The sequence below is a fragment of the Schistocerca nitens genome, chromosome 6 (genome assembly GCF_023898315.1).
Source record: "Schistocerca nitens isolate TAMUIC-IGC-003100 chromosome 6, iqSchNite1.1, whole genome shotgun sequence".
NCBI lineage: Eukaryota > Metazoa > Arthropoda > Insecta > Orthoptera > Acrididae > Schistocerca > Schistocerca nitens.
Genome location: NC_064619.1, coordinates 367,731,307 through 367,749,355, shown reverse-complemented (window position 1 = coordinate 367,749,355; position 18,049 = coordinate 367,731,307). Strand labels below are relative to the sequence as shown.

The window sequence follows — 18,049 nt, the reverse complement described above, 5'->3', positions numbered from 1 at the left end:
TTCTTTTTCTTTGGCACTGAACTACAAGTTTCTTTTTTTATAACTCTCCACGTGGATCTCATTTTGTTAAATGAGTTTCTTATCAAATTGTCATTCCACATAATTTTTGCCTCTTTGACTAGTCTACCATAGATTCTCTTGCAGGCTTTTGCATAATCTGAGAATTCTTGGGTTACTCTATATTTCTTACAAGAGTACTGCAGAAATCTGTTTCTCTCACTGGAAATTTTTATGCCTTTAGTTACCCATTGCTTATTATTGTTAGGTTTTACTGTTTTTACTACTTTTGGATATGCTACATTAAAATAGTGAAGAAAGATGCTCTGAAAACTCATGTACATGCTATCAACATTGTTCTGAGTGACGATGCTTTCCCAGCTTTCCTTCGACAGTAAGAGATTAAAAATTCTAATATTATCTTCAGAAAAGGTTCTTTTTTCAACTACTTTTTCCGGAACTGCTACTACTTGTTGGCATTTCTATACACAGCAGCTGTGCTAACAATGTACCTTGCACTGGAAGATGAAAATGGGCCTTGGAAGATAACCTAATGCCCATAAAACAAAAATCACTAAGGACACAAATACTAGCAGTAAAAGCTTGCATTGTATGATAAAGTTGTCTTAGCATTCAGTAATATCATAAGTAATTATTAAGTACTACTTGCAACAGAAGGTATTAACAAATGGCACTTTTATTTATTACAGTATTAAAATTTAGATTTTTAAGAATTTACACAGATGTTTGTATTTATTCAGTTGCATGAATTTGTTATTTATAAATGACAACTGCCAGATTTAATTATTTATATTTTGAAACAGTGAATGTATGTGAAAGACTGGTATGACTTTTTTCCGACATGAAAATACATCTTTACCTTTTGTTTTCAGGTTATGTAGGGTGTTCAAGTTTTTCTAACCATTTACACCATTTTTATACAAATTTTTGTGTCAACAGAAAATTGTGGAACGTATTGTGAAAGCACCATCACTGGAAGCAATATTTGGCTCACCACCTCCTGTGGGATGTGTTGTCCGAGGACAGCACTTATTGTATTTCTTACGGCAATTTGAAGAGAGTATTCCTGCCTGTAAAACACAAGAGGAAGCTGATTGTGAAATGACACACCATGTAATTGTGGGTAATTGTAACTGGGCACAACCTCTTGGCTCTGCTTCCCAGCTGCTGCACAAAGTAAGTTACAGAGATAAGATTCCACTTGAAATTATTATAGTAATTATGCTGTCATTTAATTTTTATTTATGTGCTGAATATTCACCTTTAGTTAATACAAAACCTTATGAAACTTGCTGATAGTGGGCCTAAGCACATTAGTACTATACACACCTAGGAAAACAGTGTAGCAGGCTTACAACTGCTTAACAGAAAGTAGCCTAACCCTTTATCTTACAAATACCTGTTCTATGTAATTCCAGATAAATAAAAATGACTTATATGTGCTAGAAGTAGAGATCAGTGGGCACACACTGAATGATGCTCCGTGTGTTAATGTGTTAAGTTCTTAGGAATACAGATGGGCAGTAAACAAAGGTGGAGCCTGCACATGGACATGGTAACCATAAAGCTCAGTTTTGCCTGCTTAGCACTTATGAATCTCGCTTATTGAAGTTGACTTGGCTGGGTAATATAGCTAAAACCCACAACTATTTGTTCTGCAGAAGTGTGTTGAGTTATTAACACAACACCTTGCATAAGTCTTTTCAGGTTTCTGAAATATGAAACTGATGAGCCTGGTAAAAGAGTAAGAGAACAGAAGAATTATTTTGTTAAGAGAAGAAGATATAAAACTGAATGTTTAAATTTAGTTATAATTTACTGTAAACACATTCACGGTTATGGGGGTTCATTGATATGTATAAATACTGGTCTTGACTTAAATTATCATGTGCTTGATGTTGGTGATTATTGTGTTGAAAGCACATTTGAAACAGCTGTCATGCAACTGTCAATATTGAAGCCCACAACTCTTTGTATATATAACACTCCAGATAGTGATGCTGAACTGTTTATAGCATTAGAAAAAAACTCATTCTCCTCACAGAAAAATATGTCTTATAAAAGATAATGATTTTTGGCATTTTAAACTTCTTCATAACATGTTAAGATCCTATAATCTCTCACATGCCAATTACAGTACTACAAGGCCCCTTCCCTTCCTTGATAATTGCATTATGTGTGAATACAAAAAAGAGCTCAGATTAAGACTACTCCATGTAGAGAGTCTGTCAGACTGCACAGCTGTGTGAGTAAAACTAACAGTTAAGGATCTGGAGGAAGATTATGAACAAATTCAAAATGTTAACTCACTGAATGATAAAAACATTATGGATGGACTGAAAAGGCTTAACTGGAATAATGTTATACAGACTTTCTAAAATGTTGAGAAGTCCATCTGAAATTACTCTGTAGGTGCATTAGATTTCGTTTCTACAGAAAAATTTACTGCACCACATATTTATCTTTGTACCTGGTGATGGCATAACAGCCAAAAACTGAATTGTGAAATGCATAATAAATATTGTGGAATATTACACAAGTGTGCACCTACAAAAGACAGTTACATATCTCTAGTAATCAGAAGTCCAAACCTGACTCTTTAACTCTTCTTATGGTAATCAGTGGCTAAAAAAATTACAAACAGAATGACAGCTTGTACATGGAAAGAAGCAGAAGTACACGATGTTATTAAATCAATGGAAAAACTGGGAAGTTCCGGTTCTGAAGACATTAATGATCAATCAAGTGTTGTGATTAAATAGATTATGGAGTTAATAACACATCCTCCATGCACATTTGGAAATTGGATCTTTGTTACTGGTAATTTTCCATAATTGGTTTTCCCCCCTACATTAAATTAATTGAATGTTATATAATATAAAACAGCAAATATGTCTGTGCTAATCAAATAGTAATATCTTGATTATGTCTTGGTATGGTGTACAGTTCCACTTGTGAACAGCGTAAGCTGTTGAAAATGTTTGTGCACACCACTTTTGAACAAAATTATCTGCTGAAGTCACACTAGTTTATCTTTGTAAAGAGTTGGATTCTGTTAACTTGGAACAGTCTTACTGAATATGTTCATAAAAAAAAAAAAACTGCCATGAGACATTTATCTGTTCAGTAAATTACACACATGAATATTTGGAAAACTTTTGTTTAGTTCCTGTTATGTTTTCTTCCACTGACATCTAAAATACGTTATTCTTCTGCGGGGTAATCCTCCTGGTATCAGGAGTACTTTTGTCTTGCAGTAGAGTGTCATCAGGTGGATGTCTGAAAATTAAAAAAAAATATATCTTGTAAGTCTCATTTTAAACAATTAAGTCTACAAAGGCTCTCATTTCTCTTTGTTCACAGTTGCGTTTTGCATATAAAAGAAAACTGTAACAGATATAGCCTCAGTCAGCACATCAACATAATACATTCCAATCATTAAAGATATATGTCTAAAACTAGAGAGAAAATAGGATATTATAGGTATTCAGCTGTTAAATATATTATCTTAATAGGAACATCAGGTCTCACTAAAAGTCTTTAAAAATAAGATGGAAAAATTGCTGAAAGGAAAGGTTTTTTACATACTCAAAGATTTCAGAAGAAATTCAGAAAATGTTCTATATTAATAAATAATTCGTAAGACTGATTGTACCTTAAGTCAGTAAATTATTTATTTGTTCCTGTAAAGTTTTGCCAGCCGCGGTGGTCTAGCGGTTCTGGCGCTGCATTCCGGAACCGCAGGACTGCTACGGTCGCAGGTTCGAATCCTGCCTCGGGCATGGGTGTGTGTGATGTCCTTAGGTTAGTTAGGTTTAAGTAGTTCTAAGTTCTAGGGGACTTATGACCTAAGATGTTGAGTCCCATAGTGCTCAGAGCCATTTGAACCATTTTTTTGTAAAGTTTTACTACATACTACATGTGTCTCATTAACAATTTGCAGTTCCATATTTACCAGGACATATAATTTTGATACCATTATTGGTTTATTAATTGTATCTGTCCGTCCCTGGTAGCTGAGTGGTCAGCGCGACGGACTGTCAATCCTAAGGGCCTGGGTTCGATTCCCGGCTGGGTCGGAGGTTTTCTCCACTGAGGGACTGGGTGTTGTGTTGTCCTAATCATCATCATTTCATCCCCATTGATGCACAAGTCACCTAAGTGGCGTCAAATCGAAAGACTTGCACCAGGCGAACGGTCTACCCGACGGGAGGCCCTCGTCACGCGCCATTATTATTATTATTAATTGTCTCTAGTACTTTACACTATGTAACCACCTTGTCAATCCCCACTATCAAATTTACTTTTAAATAACTCATGATGTCATATATTGCATGCAGATACTTAAAAGACATTCTAAGGTAGAAGGCAGAATAGATGCAATGATCACGGATGACCAGTTTGGCTTTAGATGAAGTGTAGACTCATGAGAAGCAATACTCGGTTTATGATTAATTCTTGAGAAAAGGCTAAAGAAAGGTCAAGACACATGTTGCCCTCATCAGCTTAGAAAAAGCATTTGACAGGGTAGACTGGTGACAGCTTTTTAAGGTGCTTAGAGAGATTGGCATTTAGTATAAGGACAGAAGAGTAATGCAAAGACTCTATGGAGAAGAAGTGGCTGTGGTAAGGAGTGGAGACCAGCAATAAGAAGCTACTACTAAGTAGGGTATATGACAAGGCTGCTCACTCTCTGGTGTCTTATTCAATGTATACATTCAGAGGGCAATAGATGAAGCTAGGTAGAAACCAGGAGGTACAGGATGAATTAAAATTCATGGCAAGGAAATAGACATGCTGAGGTTTGCTGGTAATATCCCATTGTTAAGTGAAGAAGCAGAACAATTAGAAGTGATGCTTATCAGCTCCTCCTACAACATGAAAATTAGTAAAGGTAAAACAAATCTTCATGGTGACCAGACGAAACGCTGTTGCCCAATGCTCACTTAACAATGAGCAGCTGGAGACCATTGCATCCTTTGTGTACCTAGAGAGTAAAATTACATCAGATGGAAGATCAAGAAAGGATATTGTAAGCAGAATGCACCAGGCAAAAGCTGCTTTTAACAAGAGAAGAAACCTTTCCACACCATCAGCATAGACAAACATCTCAGGACATTTGTTTGGAATGTGCTGTTGTATGGAAGTGAAAATGGAGACTTGGAGAAGCTGACGGAGACTTGGAGAAGCAGACAAACATAAAATAACAGCCTTCGAGACGTGGTGCTACTGCAGAATGATTAAGATTTCCTGTGTAGGCAAGATATCAAATGAAGAGGTGCTCCACAGAGTGGAGGAAGAGAAGCTTTATCTTTTGAAGGTAATTGAACACAGAAGGGACACATAAATTGGACATCTGTACAGAAGTGATGGTATCATTAAAAATATCATTGAAGGGACTTGGAAGGAAAAAGTACAAGAGGCAGACTGAGACTAGAAAATGTCAATCAGATCATGGAGGATACCAGCTGCACTGCCTATTCTGCAATCAAGAGAAAGCCCAAAGACAGAAATGCATGGTGAACTGCTGCTAACCAACCTGATGCTTGAAGACCTAAGAAGAAGAAGAAGACTTACGGACACATGAATAAATATGAAAAAAAATATCTTAGGCTCTGTGGCAATACATTTACTCTTTATTGGTGTTTGTTGTTAGTGACAAGAGTGAATTTAGAATGAACTGCGTAACTCACAACCACAACACTAGAAGTAAGCCTGGTTTCCACGTAGACTATGCATATGTATCTAAGGTTGAGATATTTATTGTTCTTAAATTAATCATTTAGCCCTACAATCACCTCATGGGCTAAGAATAAATTGAATTTTCTGCTAATCTTTCCAAAGTCTTGTAGCAAGGATATAGCGCTGTAATTGTCTCGATTATATTTTTCTCGTTCATTCTTTCATTGTGTTCCGTAGGTATTATCAAGAAGAAGGACATGTATGGAGGCGGAATGAGTCAAAATATACTTTAACAAATGACAAGCACAACTTAGGTACAGTGCATCAATAGTGAACTATCATTATACTGCTTGACAGTATATTAACATTAGCTAAATGTACATAGACAATGAGAAACACACACATACACACACACACACACACACCATTCTTTCAGCGTTTAGTCTTAGCATTTTTGATATGCATCATGCCAATGACACACAGGTAGACAATGTGTAACAATGTCTTTTTTGAAGTTTTCCCAGTGAATCAAATATTTAATTATTTTTCGGCCGTGCATCTGGAATATTTTTAATTTATGTTCTGATATTTTGGTTGACAGCCTTTTAGCCATTCTCAAGGTAAGTTGCTCGCAAGTTTTTAAATCACTTTACGCACTGTGGAATAAACCTGCAAGTGTCTGACATAACACTGGCAGTAACAGGAGTGTCAGTCATAGATTAAATTTGATGTGTCCAAGAGTAAAACAAAGCAAGCTCTTGCTACCAACAGTGTTATCTCTGACACTTGTGCATTTACCACACAGTGTGTAAAGTGATTTAAGAACTTGCAAGTAACTCACATTGGAAGGTTGCCGACTGAAATGTCAGAACATGAATTAAAAATATCCTGAATTGAAAATCCATGACGACGAGTTTCTTGCATTATTCATAAATACATAAAAAATGAATTTCTCAGTTTAGAAGAGACAATACGGATTGAACCTAAACTCAGATCTGATTCCTGGGTGTTTGATTTACACACAAATGAAAGTATATGTGGTAGTTCAAGTCCCAACAAGAGAGGCAATAAGTTATTAACTGGCAGAAGACCAAAACTGAAATAGGCAAAAGTTCAAGATCTAGATTGACTATGAATGTTTTAAATTTAGTACTTCAATTAAGAGTTCACTGTTTGTCTTGCTCTCCACAAAGAAAGACAATGTACACATAATTGGCATAATACCAAAGAGTGAGTAACCAGAGTTGAAGTCACTGCCCTCAATACAGTAGGAATTGAAAGTTTAAGAGCACAACACTGTGATATCCCAATATCAGTGTCCACACAAGCCAGCACTGCAGAAGAGAACATGTCTCAGTGGGGGCTGACGACAGATCTGGTTGTTCCAGTTAGCAACATTGTTTGGCTAGATAACAGGTATTGTAGATCCTCCCTTCACAATGGTTCCTAAGTGAGACCCTCATTGATGAACCAATATTGTGATTGATTCCTGGCCCAGAGAGCCTGCCAGGACTTCTGGTGGTGATCTTGCTGCAGCCTGATGGTCAGGGGGGCATTTGAAGTGTCTGTCCTGTCAGGAGGCCCCTGCAGCTCGCTGTGTAGGCCAACCACTAGATGCTAGAGTCTGACTGATTGGTGAGTATCCAAGACAAAGAAGTCTTATGGTACCATCCCATCATATTTATCTAATGTTCAGAATAATTATTTTTAACTTTGTTATAGCTACAATGTCCAAAACGGCATTTACTCTGTGTTTGTATCTTACTTTCCATATGTAACATCCGTATCAGTGTTGTTCACCAATACTGTATTCTCTCGGATGACAACTGCCAGTTCTTAAGGGCAGTAGGAAAGGATAGATTGTGACTCAATATGCGAAGGAGTCAGTGAATTGCACAGGCACAATGAAAAAGAATGATAGAAATATTTTAGCTTTCAGAACAAGTACATCTTCAGAAACAGAAAACACACTCACGTTCAGACAAGAACAACTTACACATACATGACTACGAACTACGGCTGCTGAGGCTCGACTGCGGCTGTGTACAGTGGAGGGATCATAAGGTAGTGATGGGAGAGATGCTAGTTTTGCCTTTGGGAGCATGCAGTGACATGGTGAAAGCAGGATAGGACTGCTAAGTGCATCATTGAGAGGCTGGACCGGTGGGGTGTCGAAGGGTAGGAGAGTACTATGTAAGTGTGTTAGCAGGATAGAAAGCATGTGTAGTAATGTAGTGGGAGCAGGGAAGGGGATAGGTAAGTGGAGGATCGGGACTATGAAGGTTGAGAGCATGGGGTTACGGGAACAAAGGATATGTCTTACGGAGAGTTCTCACATACACAGCTCAAAAAAGCTGGTGTCAGTTGAAAGAATCCAGATGTCACACACAGTGAAGTAATCATTAAACAGAATCACATTGTGTTGGGTGGTGTGTTCAGCAACTGAATGATCCAGATGTCTGCTGGCTACAGTTTGACCGTGGCTGTTCATGCAAACAGAGAGCCTGTTGCTGTCATGCCCATGTAGAATGCAGCACAGTTGGTGCATCTGAGTTTTTGGATCACATGCTGCTTTCACAAGTGCCCTGTCTTTGAGGGGGTAGGAGATGTTAGTGATAGGACTGTAGTAGGCGGTTGTGGGAGAATGTATAACGCACATCTTGCATCCAGGTCTATTGCAGGAATAAGAGTCATGGGACAAGTTTTTGGGAGCTGGGATGGAATATAGATGGTCAAGGATATAGGTTGTATAGGTGGCAGAATACCACTGTGAGAAGAATGGGGGAAGATAGTGGGGAGTAAATTTTTCATTTCAGGGCACGAAGAGAGGTAATCAGAACCCTGTGGGAGAATGTTATTCAGTAGCATCAGTCCTAGGTGGTACTGAGTGATGTGAGAACTGCTCATTTATAGCAGGACAGTGAGTATGTAGGGGATAGTAGGTGACTGGTGAGACAAGACACAGGAGAACTGTTTCTAGACAAAGTTGGAAGGGTAAGTTCGACCAGTAGTATGTTTGGAGAAGGACTGCTCGTCACTACAGATGGGTTGACCATGTGTGTCTAGGCTGTATGGAGTAGACTTCTTTGTGTGGAATGGGTGGCAGCTGTCAAAGTGGAGGTATTGTTGGTGACTGGTAGGTTTTATGAGGGTGGAAGTTCCCTTACTGACGTAGTCATCTTTGAGGTGGAGGTCAGTGTGAGGGGAAGTGGCTTGCAGTGCTGAGGAGGACCAGGTGAAGTGAATGGAGGAGGTAAGTGTTGAGATTCTGGAGGAATGTGGGTAGGATGCCCTAACCATCAGTCCAGATTATGAAAATGTCAACCATGAATCTAAACCAAGTGACGGGTTTGGTATTCTGGGTGGTGAGGAATGATTCCTCAAGATGACCATGAATATGTTTGGTGTATGATAGTTCCATGTAGTTGTCCATTGCTGCACCAGGATTTGTTTGTAGGTGACACCTTCAAAGAAGAAGTAGGTGTATGTGAGATATTATTGATCACAGTGATCAGGAAGGTGGTTCTAGGTTTGGAGGCAGTCAGACATTGGGAAAGGTAGTGATCAATAGTGAAAAGACCACAAACAGTAAGGATATTGGTAGAGTAGGGGTGCTCAACCCATCATTTGCAATTGACCAGCCAATTGCCGTGGCTGTATGAGTCAAACTTTCTAAACCTTTGTCCAAAATCTATTTACATGGGCTGTTTTCGTAAAATACTAGTTTGTTGATAGTAAGTGTTTCTAACAGAATTTGTAGATAATTCTGACAACACTGTTTCCATCTGTTTTGTCTCCATATGCATTTCAGCAGCTTTAATGCTCACACCTAGCAGCAATCTTTTTTTTTTTCTGTATGATGAGGTTACTACTCGAGAACTATAACTTTGTGTGTTGTGAGTTGTGGCAGCAGTGAGCAGGACTTGCTGAGGGGTGAAGTGCGGTATGTGAGCGGGAGCAAGCACCACCTCGAATAGGCAACACAAACCTCTGTTTTTGAGCTTCCATGAAACAACAATGTGCCAAATGGAGGTAATGATCAGTTAAATACGTTGTGTTACTGGAACTAAGATCGCAGTTTGTATTGACAATGCAAATAAGTGCCAGCAAATAGTATGCTACGTGGTTGCAAAAGAACATCTCCAAATCACTAAGGTATGTCTCTCGACGCTTGTTAAGTGCTACCAATTAGAACTAGGGAGTCTATGCACGAAGTTATAGCTCTCACTTAGTAATGTGTGTCTGAAAGATGAATGCAGCAAAATGCAGGAAAACATACCACTTTCATGGTGAGTGGGAAGAATTTTTTTTTTTTTACACTGCGTATATAGGTGTATGTGTTTGGTATGTAATGCTACTTTAGCCATACCTAAAAAAGGAAATATAGAATGTCTTTTTAGAACAGTTCACGAAGACTTTAAAATAGAAGCAGCTGTTGGTAGTGAGTTGAGAAGGAAGAAAGTTTCAAATCTTAAAAGTATATTACAATCTTAGCAGTCACTTCTCATAAAGCCTGTGTCAAAAAAGTCTTTCATAAAACATAGCATCATCTCATGTATCAGAAGTCCTAATGAAACATGCAAAATCATTTGATGATGGCATAGTTGTTTTTAAATATGGGAAACAAGAACTCACCAGCTGGCAGAAAGCATTCCTTAAGAAGTCAGATATAATATCAGCCACAAGAGAAGTGAAATTAATAGTGGAAAATATAAAAAGTCAACTGATAACTGATTTGAATTCCTCCTAATGTTTCTCACTGCATTTAGACAAGTTTGTAGATGGAGCCAATTTACCCCAAGTCATGATTTTTATAAGATAAATATTTTCAGATTTCACTTTAAAAGAGACTGGCTTACAATTTTGACCTTGACATTACATGGGAGAAGATTTTTATGGTACATTGCCCAATCCTTCATTTCTGAAATGATTTGCCAATTCAGAAAGTTGCACACATGTAGTATTTGTTACTTTGTGTACTAATGACAAATCTTTCCTGTCTTTCTTTAATTGTCAATGTATCATGCATCAGCAAGTGTTTTGTGGATGGGAAAGTTTTGAAAATGGCACATGTTACAAGTATTTTTATAAAAATTGTGATTTACACTCTCTCACAATCAGTACAGAGAAGAAAGTTTAGAGTGCTATTGAAAGAATTAGATAGCCAATATGGAGGCCTGCTACAGCATACTAAAGTTCCATGGCTGAGTAAAAGATACGGTTCTAAACAAATTTAGAAAACTTCTGCCTGTGATAAAGACTTTTGTGTCAGAAAGAGAGGGAGGATACTCACAAATTAGGGGAAGACTAATCACAAATATATGATTTGAGCTTGTTGCTGTATCTGGCATTACTCACAAATTAGAGGAAGGTTACTCACAATTATTTGTTTTGAGCTGGTTGTTGAATCTGGCTTTTGTAACTGATTTGACAGTTAAACTAAGTTAAACTAAACGAGTTAAACAACTTCAAGGGAAAAATCCAAAATGTCATAAGTCTTATGTTGGCACAGTTACAGAAATTAAATGTGAAACACTTTCAAGTACAATCAGAACTGTCAGATCAACAAACATCAACTGATCAAAAAACTACAAAAAATATACAGTTGACCTGACAGCACTGAAGACCGAGTTTGAAAACTGATTTTCAGATTTCGAGGTAATGGAACCTATTCTAGCTTTCATAACTCAACATTTCCAGAAAGTGGATGTGAAAGATACTTCAAGTAAAATGAGTACTCTGGACCTGCGCAACTGAATTTGAAGAGGAAATAATCAACTTCAGAATGACATTTTCTTAAATTCACAGTGCAGTGAAGATAACTTTTGGAAATTAGTGAATGTGGAAACCCACCCTAACACTGTAAAAGTTGTATAATGTGTTTTATCATTTTTTGGATCAATTTATCTATGTGAGGCAACATTTTCAGTAATAAACATAGTGAAATGTAGTATAGAACTAAACTGACCGATCTTCATCTTTCACACTGTGTAAGGTTGGCTCTGGCAAATTATTATTCACCAGATTATAATAAACTTGCCAATGATATGCAAAGATAAATATCTCACTAAAGTTTTTTCATCATTTATTATGATATATATTTTAATTTTTTTTCACGTGTGGAATGTCTGGAAGGTTGAATAAGAGGCCTGAAACTTCTGATGGAGAAAATATCACTTTTTATATACTTGGTGTAATTAAAATGGTTAATTTAAGGCACATTGTTGTTTTGTACTTAAACCTTTACCATTTTTTGTCAGTAGATCTATACATGGGCAAGTTACATACAGTAGATCTCAACCCTAAAAAAAATGAGCACCCCTGGTGTAGAGGTAGATGACATTGACAGTGCCGAGTGGTAAAGGAACAGGACCTGTGGAGAGTTGGTAGAGGAAATTGTCACTGCCTTGTATCTAGGAAGGCAAGCTTTGGGTAGTAAGTGGAAGGTGTTAGTCCACAAAGGCAAAGATACATATTCAGCCGCAATGGGATGCCCTAGGTGGTTGAGTTTATGATTTTCAGGAAGCATGTAGAAGGTAGGAGTATGATGAGTTATTTGCATGAGAAAAGAGATAAACTCTGGGGAGAGGTACTGGGTTGGACCTAAGCATTTGCAGACATTTTCAAAATCCTGCCCTGAAATGAGATCCATCCTTCATGAAATCCTCCCCACTCCACCAAGAGTGTCTTTCCACCGTCCACCTAACCTTTGTAACCTGTTAGTTCATCCCCATGAAATCCCCAAACCACCTTCCCTACCCTCTGGCTCCTATGCTTGTAACCACCTCCGGTGTAAAACCTGTCCCATGCACCCTCCCACCACCACCTACTCCAGTCCTGTAACCCGGAAGGTGTACACGATCAAAGGCAGAGCCACGTGTGGAAGCACCCACGTGATTTACCAACTGACCTGCCTACACTGTGATGCATTCTATGTGGGAATGACCAGCAACAAACTGTCCATTTGCATGAATGGACACAGGCAGACAGTCTTTGTTGGTAATGAGCATCACCCTGTGGCTAAACATGCCTTGGTGCACGGCCAGCACATCTTGGCACAGTGTTACACCTTCCGGGTTATCTGGATACTTCCCACCAACACCAACCTATCCGAACTCCGGAGATGGGAACTTGCTCTTCAATATATCCTCTCTTCCCGTTACCCACCAGGCCTCAATCTCCGCTAATTTCAAGTTTCCGCCACTCATACCTCACCTGTCATTCAACAACATCTTTGCCTCTGCACTTCCGCCTCGACTGACATCTCTGCCCAAACTCTTTGTCTTTAAATATGTCTGCTTGTGTCTGTATATGTGTGGATGGATATGTGTGTGTGCGAGTGTATACCTGTCCTTTTTTCTCCCTAAGGTAAGTCTTTCCGCTCCTGGGATTGGAATGACTCCTTACCCTCTCCCTTAAAACCCACATCCTTTCGTCTTTCCCTCTCCTTCCCTCTTTCCTGATGAGGCAACCGTTTGTTGCGAAAGCTTGAATTTTGTTATGATTGTGTTTGTTTGTGTGTCTATCGACCTGCCAGCGCTTTCGTTTGGTAAGTCACATCATCTTTGTGTTTAGATATATTTTTCCCACGTGGAATGTTTCCATATATATATATAGCTAAAAACAAAGATGATGTGACTTACCAAATGAAAGTGCTGGCAGGTCGACAGACACACAAACAAACAGAAACATACACACAGAATTCAAGCTTTCGCAACAAACTGTTGCCTCATCAGGAAAGAGGGAAGGAGAGGGAAAGACGAAAGGATGTGGGTTTTAAGGGAGAGGGTAAGGAGTTATTCCAATCCCAGGAGTGGAAAGACTTACCTTAAGGGGAAAAAAGGACGGGTATACACTCGCACACACACACATATCCATCCACAGATATACAGACACAAGCTTGTGATGTATTTTTCCTACGTGGAATGTTTCCCTCTATTATATATATATATATATATATATATATATATATATATATATATATATATATATATATATATATATATATATATATATATATATATAAAAAAGCAAAGATGATGTGACTTACCATACGAAAGCGCTGGCGGGTCGATAGACACACAAACACACACAATCATACACACAAAATTCTAGCTTTCGCAACCAACGGTTGCTTCATCAGGAAAGAGGGAAGGAGAGGGAAAGACGAAAGGCTGTGGGTTTTAAGGGAGAGGGTAAGGAGTCATTCCAATCCCGGGAGCGGAAAGACTTACCTTAGGAGGAAAAAAGGACAGGTATACACTCGCACACACACCCATATCCAACCACACATACACAGACACAAGCAGACCATTGATGCCACTTCCTTATACACAAACATCCCGCACATCCAGGGTCTCGCTGCGATAGAGCACTTCCTTTTATGCCGATCACCTGCCACCCTACCTAAAAACTCTTTCCTCATTACCTTAGCCAGCTTCATCCTGACCCACAACTTCTTCACTTTTGAAAGCCAGACGTACCAACAATTAAAGGAAACAGCCATGGGTACCAGGATAGCCCCCTCGTACGCCAACCTATTCATGGGTTGCTTAGGGGAAGCCTTCTTGGTTACCCAGGCCTGCCAACCCAAAGTTTGGTACAGATTTATTGATTACATCTTCATGATCTGGAGTCACAGTGAAGAAGAACTCCAGAATTTCCTCTCCAACCTCAACTCCTTTGGTTCCATCAGATTCACCTGATCCTACTCCAAACCCCATGCCACTTTCCTTGACGTTGACCTCCATCTGGCCAATGGCCAGCTTCACACATCCGTCCACATCAAACCCACCAACAAGCAACAGCACCTCCATTATGACAACTGCCACCCTTTCCACATCAAACGGTCCCTTCCCTACAGCCTAGGTCTTCATGCCAAACGAATCTGCTCCAGTCTGGAATCCCTGAACCATTACACCAACAACCTGAAAACAGCTTTCACATCCCGCAACTACCCTCCCGACCTGGTACAGAAGCAAATTACCAGAGCCACTTCCTCATCCCCTCAAACCCAGAACCTCCCACAGAAGAACCACAAAGGTGCCCCACTTGTGACAGGATACTTTCCGGGACTGGACCAGACTCTGAATGTGGTTCTCCAGCAGGGATACGACTTCCTCAAATCGTGCCCTGAAATGAGATCCATCCTTCATGAAATCCTCCCCACTCCACTAAGAGTGTCTTTCTGCCGTCCACCTAACCTTCATAACCTCTTAGTTCATCCCTATGAAATCCCCAAACCACCTTCCCTACCCTCTGGCTCCTACCCTTGTAACTGCCCCCGGTGTAAAACCTGTCCCATACACCCTCCCACCACCACCTACTCCAGTGCTGTAACCCGGTAGGTGTACACGATCAAAGGCAGAGCCACGTGTGAAAGCACCCACGTGATTTACCAACTGACCTGCCTACACTGTGAAGCTTTCTATGTGAAAATGACCAGCAACAAACTGTCCATTCGCATGAATGGACACAGGTAGACAGTGTTTGTTGGTAATGAGCATCACCCTGTGGCTAAACATGCCTTGATGCACGGCCAGCACATCTTGGCACAGTGCCACTCATACCTCATCTGTCTTTCAACAACATCTTTGCCTCTGTACTTCCGCCTCGACTGACATCTCTGCCCAAAATCTTTGCCTTTACAAATGTCTGCTTCTGTCTGTGTATGTGCGGATGGATATGTGTGTGTATGCGAGTGTATACCCGTCCTTTTTCCCCCCTAAGGTAAGTCTTTCCGCTCCCGGGATTGGAATGACTCCTTACCCTCTCCCTTAAAACCCACATCCTTTCGTCTTTCCCTGTCCTTCCCTCATTCCTGACGAAGCAACCGTTGGTTGCAAAAGCTTGAATTTTGTGTGTATGTTTGTGTTTGTTTGTGTGTCTATCAACCTGCCAGTGCTTTCGTTTGGTAAGTCACATCATCTTTGTTTTTGTGAGACTCAGTGTGACATGTGTCCGGAAACGCTTACTTTCCATGTTAGAGCTCTTTTATTACTTCTCTTCAAATCACATTAATCATGGAATGGAAACACACAGCAACAGAACGTACCAGCGTGACTTCAAACACTTTGTTACAGGAAATGTTCAAAATGTCCTCCGTTAGCGAGGATACATGCATCCACCCTCCGTCGCATGGAATCCCTGATGCGCTGATGCAGCCCTGGAGAATGGCGTATTGTATCACAGCCGTCCACAATACGAGCACGAGGAGTCTCTACATTTGGTACTGGTGTTGCGTGGACAAGAGCTTTCAAATGCCACCATAAATGAAAGTCAAGGGGGTTGAGGTCAGGAGAGCGTGGAGGCCATGGAATTGGTCCGCCTCTACCAATCCATCGGTCACCGAATCTGTTGTTTAGAAGCTTACGAACACTTCGACTGAAATGTGCAGGAGCTCCATCATGCATGAACCACATGTTGTGTCGTACTTGTAAAGGCACATGTTCTAGCAGCACAGGTAGAGTATCCCGTATGAAATCACGCTGTGCATGGTATGGAAACAACTGGTTCTCCCGTAGCACTCTCCATACAGTGACGTGTTCAACGTTACCTTGTGCAGCAGCAACTTCTCTGACGCTGACATTAGGGTTATCATCAACTGCATGAAGAATTGCCTCGTCCATTGCAGGTGCCCTCGTCGTTCTAGGTCTTCCCCAGTCGCGAGTCATAGGCTGGAATGTTCCGTGCTCCCTAAGACGCCGATCAATTGCTTCGAACGTCTTCCTGTCGGGACACCTTCGTTCTGGAAATCTGTCTCGATACAAATGTACCGCGCCATGGCTATTGCCCCGTGCTAATCCATACATCAAATGGGCATCTGCCAACTCTGCATTTGTAAACATTGCACTGTCTGCAAAACCACGTTCGTGATGAACACTAACCTGTTGATGCTACATACTGATGCACTTGATGCTAGTACTGTAGACCAATGAGTCGCATGTCAACACAAACACCGAAGTCAACATTACCTTCCTTCAGTTGGGCCAACTGGTGATGAATCGAGGAAGTACAGTACATACTGATGAAACTAAAATGAGCTCTAACATGGAAATTAGGTGTTTCCGGACACATGTCCACATAACATCTTTTCTTTATTTGTGTGTGAGGAATGTTTCCTGAAAGTTTGGCTGTACCTTTTTGTAACACCCTGTATAATACACTAATGTGTGTTTGTGTTCCTAGGTTTATCGCAATAAGTATGTCTGCCTTAAGGATTACTTGAAGATAGTTTTACGTTATAATTACTAGTATTTAAGCTGTCATATCATTTATCATTAATTGAATAATGAAAGTTTATTAGCAGTAAATTCTGTCCCACTCCAGGCATCCTATACTACTTGAATGCAAATGCACTGTGCCTACTTTGAAGAAGTGTACTGAATAACAGGAAGGTAAGGGGGAATCATTTAGTATCCATTTTCACTCCTGACACTGTATGATGCTATCATATAGATTCTAACAATGCCCCATGAAGGAAGTATTCAAATGGGATGGAAACTGTTAGATGTGATACACAGACAGATAAATTATTACAATTTAAGAAAAAACGGATGATTTAGTTAAGAGAAAGAACTTCACAAATCGAGGAAATCAGTAATATATCGGTCCACTTCTGTCCCGTACGAAAGCAGTTATTCAGCATGGCATTGATCAATAGTGTTGTTGGATGTCCTTTTGACGGACAGCATGTTAAATTCTGTCTAGTTGATACATTAGATCAAAATTCGGAGCTGGTGGCAGGACCCAGCCCTGCCCATAATGTGCCAAATGTTCGCAACTGGAAAGAGATCAGGTGACCTTGCAGGCCAGAGCAGGGTTTCAAGCTTGAAGACAAGCAGTAAAAACTATCACTGTTTGCGGGTGGACATTAGGTTGCTGAAATGCAAGCCCAGGATGGCATGCCATTAAGGGCAACTAAACAAGGCCTAGAATATCGTTGATGTATCACGGTGTTGTAAGTGTGCTGCAGATGACAACCAAAGAGATCCTATAAATATGAAATGAAATGGAATGCCAGATCATCACATCTGGTTGTGTATGGTGGGCAACAGTCAGACACTTCTTTACTGGTCCTTGTTGCTCAGTTTGAAGAATGGGCACATGAAAAATGAAAAAGATGGTTAAAAGGGAAGTGCAATCCTTGCTAAACCAAGTAATCATAAACTGAAAATACTGAACTAAGAAATGTGCTTGCATATTTTTTGTATTGTGAAGAATAAAACTGAGTTTGGTCTTGTGAGACTGTAAGTTTAATAATGAAAAATAACTTAACAAAAGTTAAAGTTTATATAATGATTGTATTAGTTATGTAAATAAAATTACATGATAGTGTTCATCTAATTGG

At 39.7% G+C, this 18,049-nt stretch overlaps 1 protein-coding gene across 1 annotated transcript in view; it reads left to right on the top strand.

Annotated features, from left to right (window-relative positions):
- Positions 1-18,049, top strand: part of LOC126263364 (dynein axonemal heavy chain 10) — a 1,742,213-nt gene that overhangs the window by 66,299 nt on the left and 1,657,865 nt on the right. The window contains exon 5 of the mRNA XM_049960456.1: positions 958-1,194. Coding sequence (XP_049816413.1) covers positions 958-1,194 — 237 coding nt within the window. The remainder of the gene's footprint in view (positions 1-957; positions 1,195-18,049) is intronic.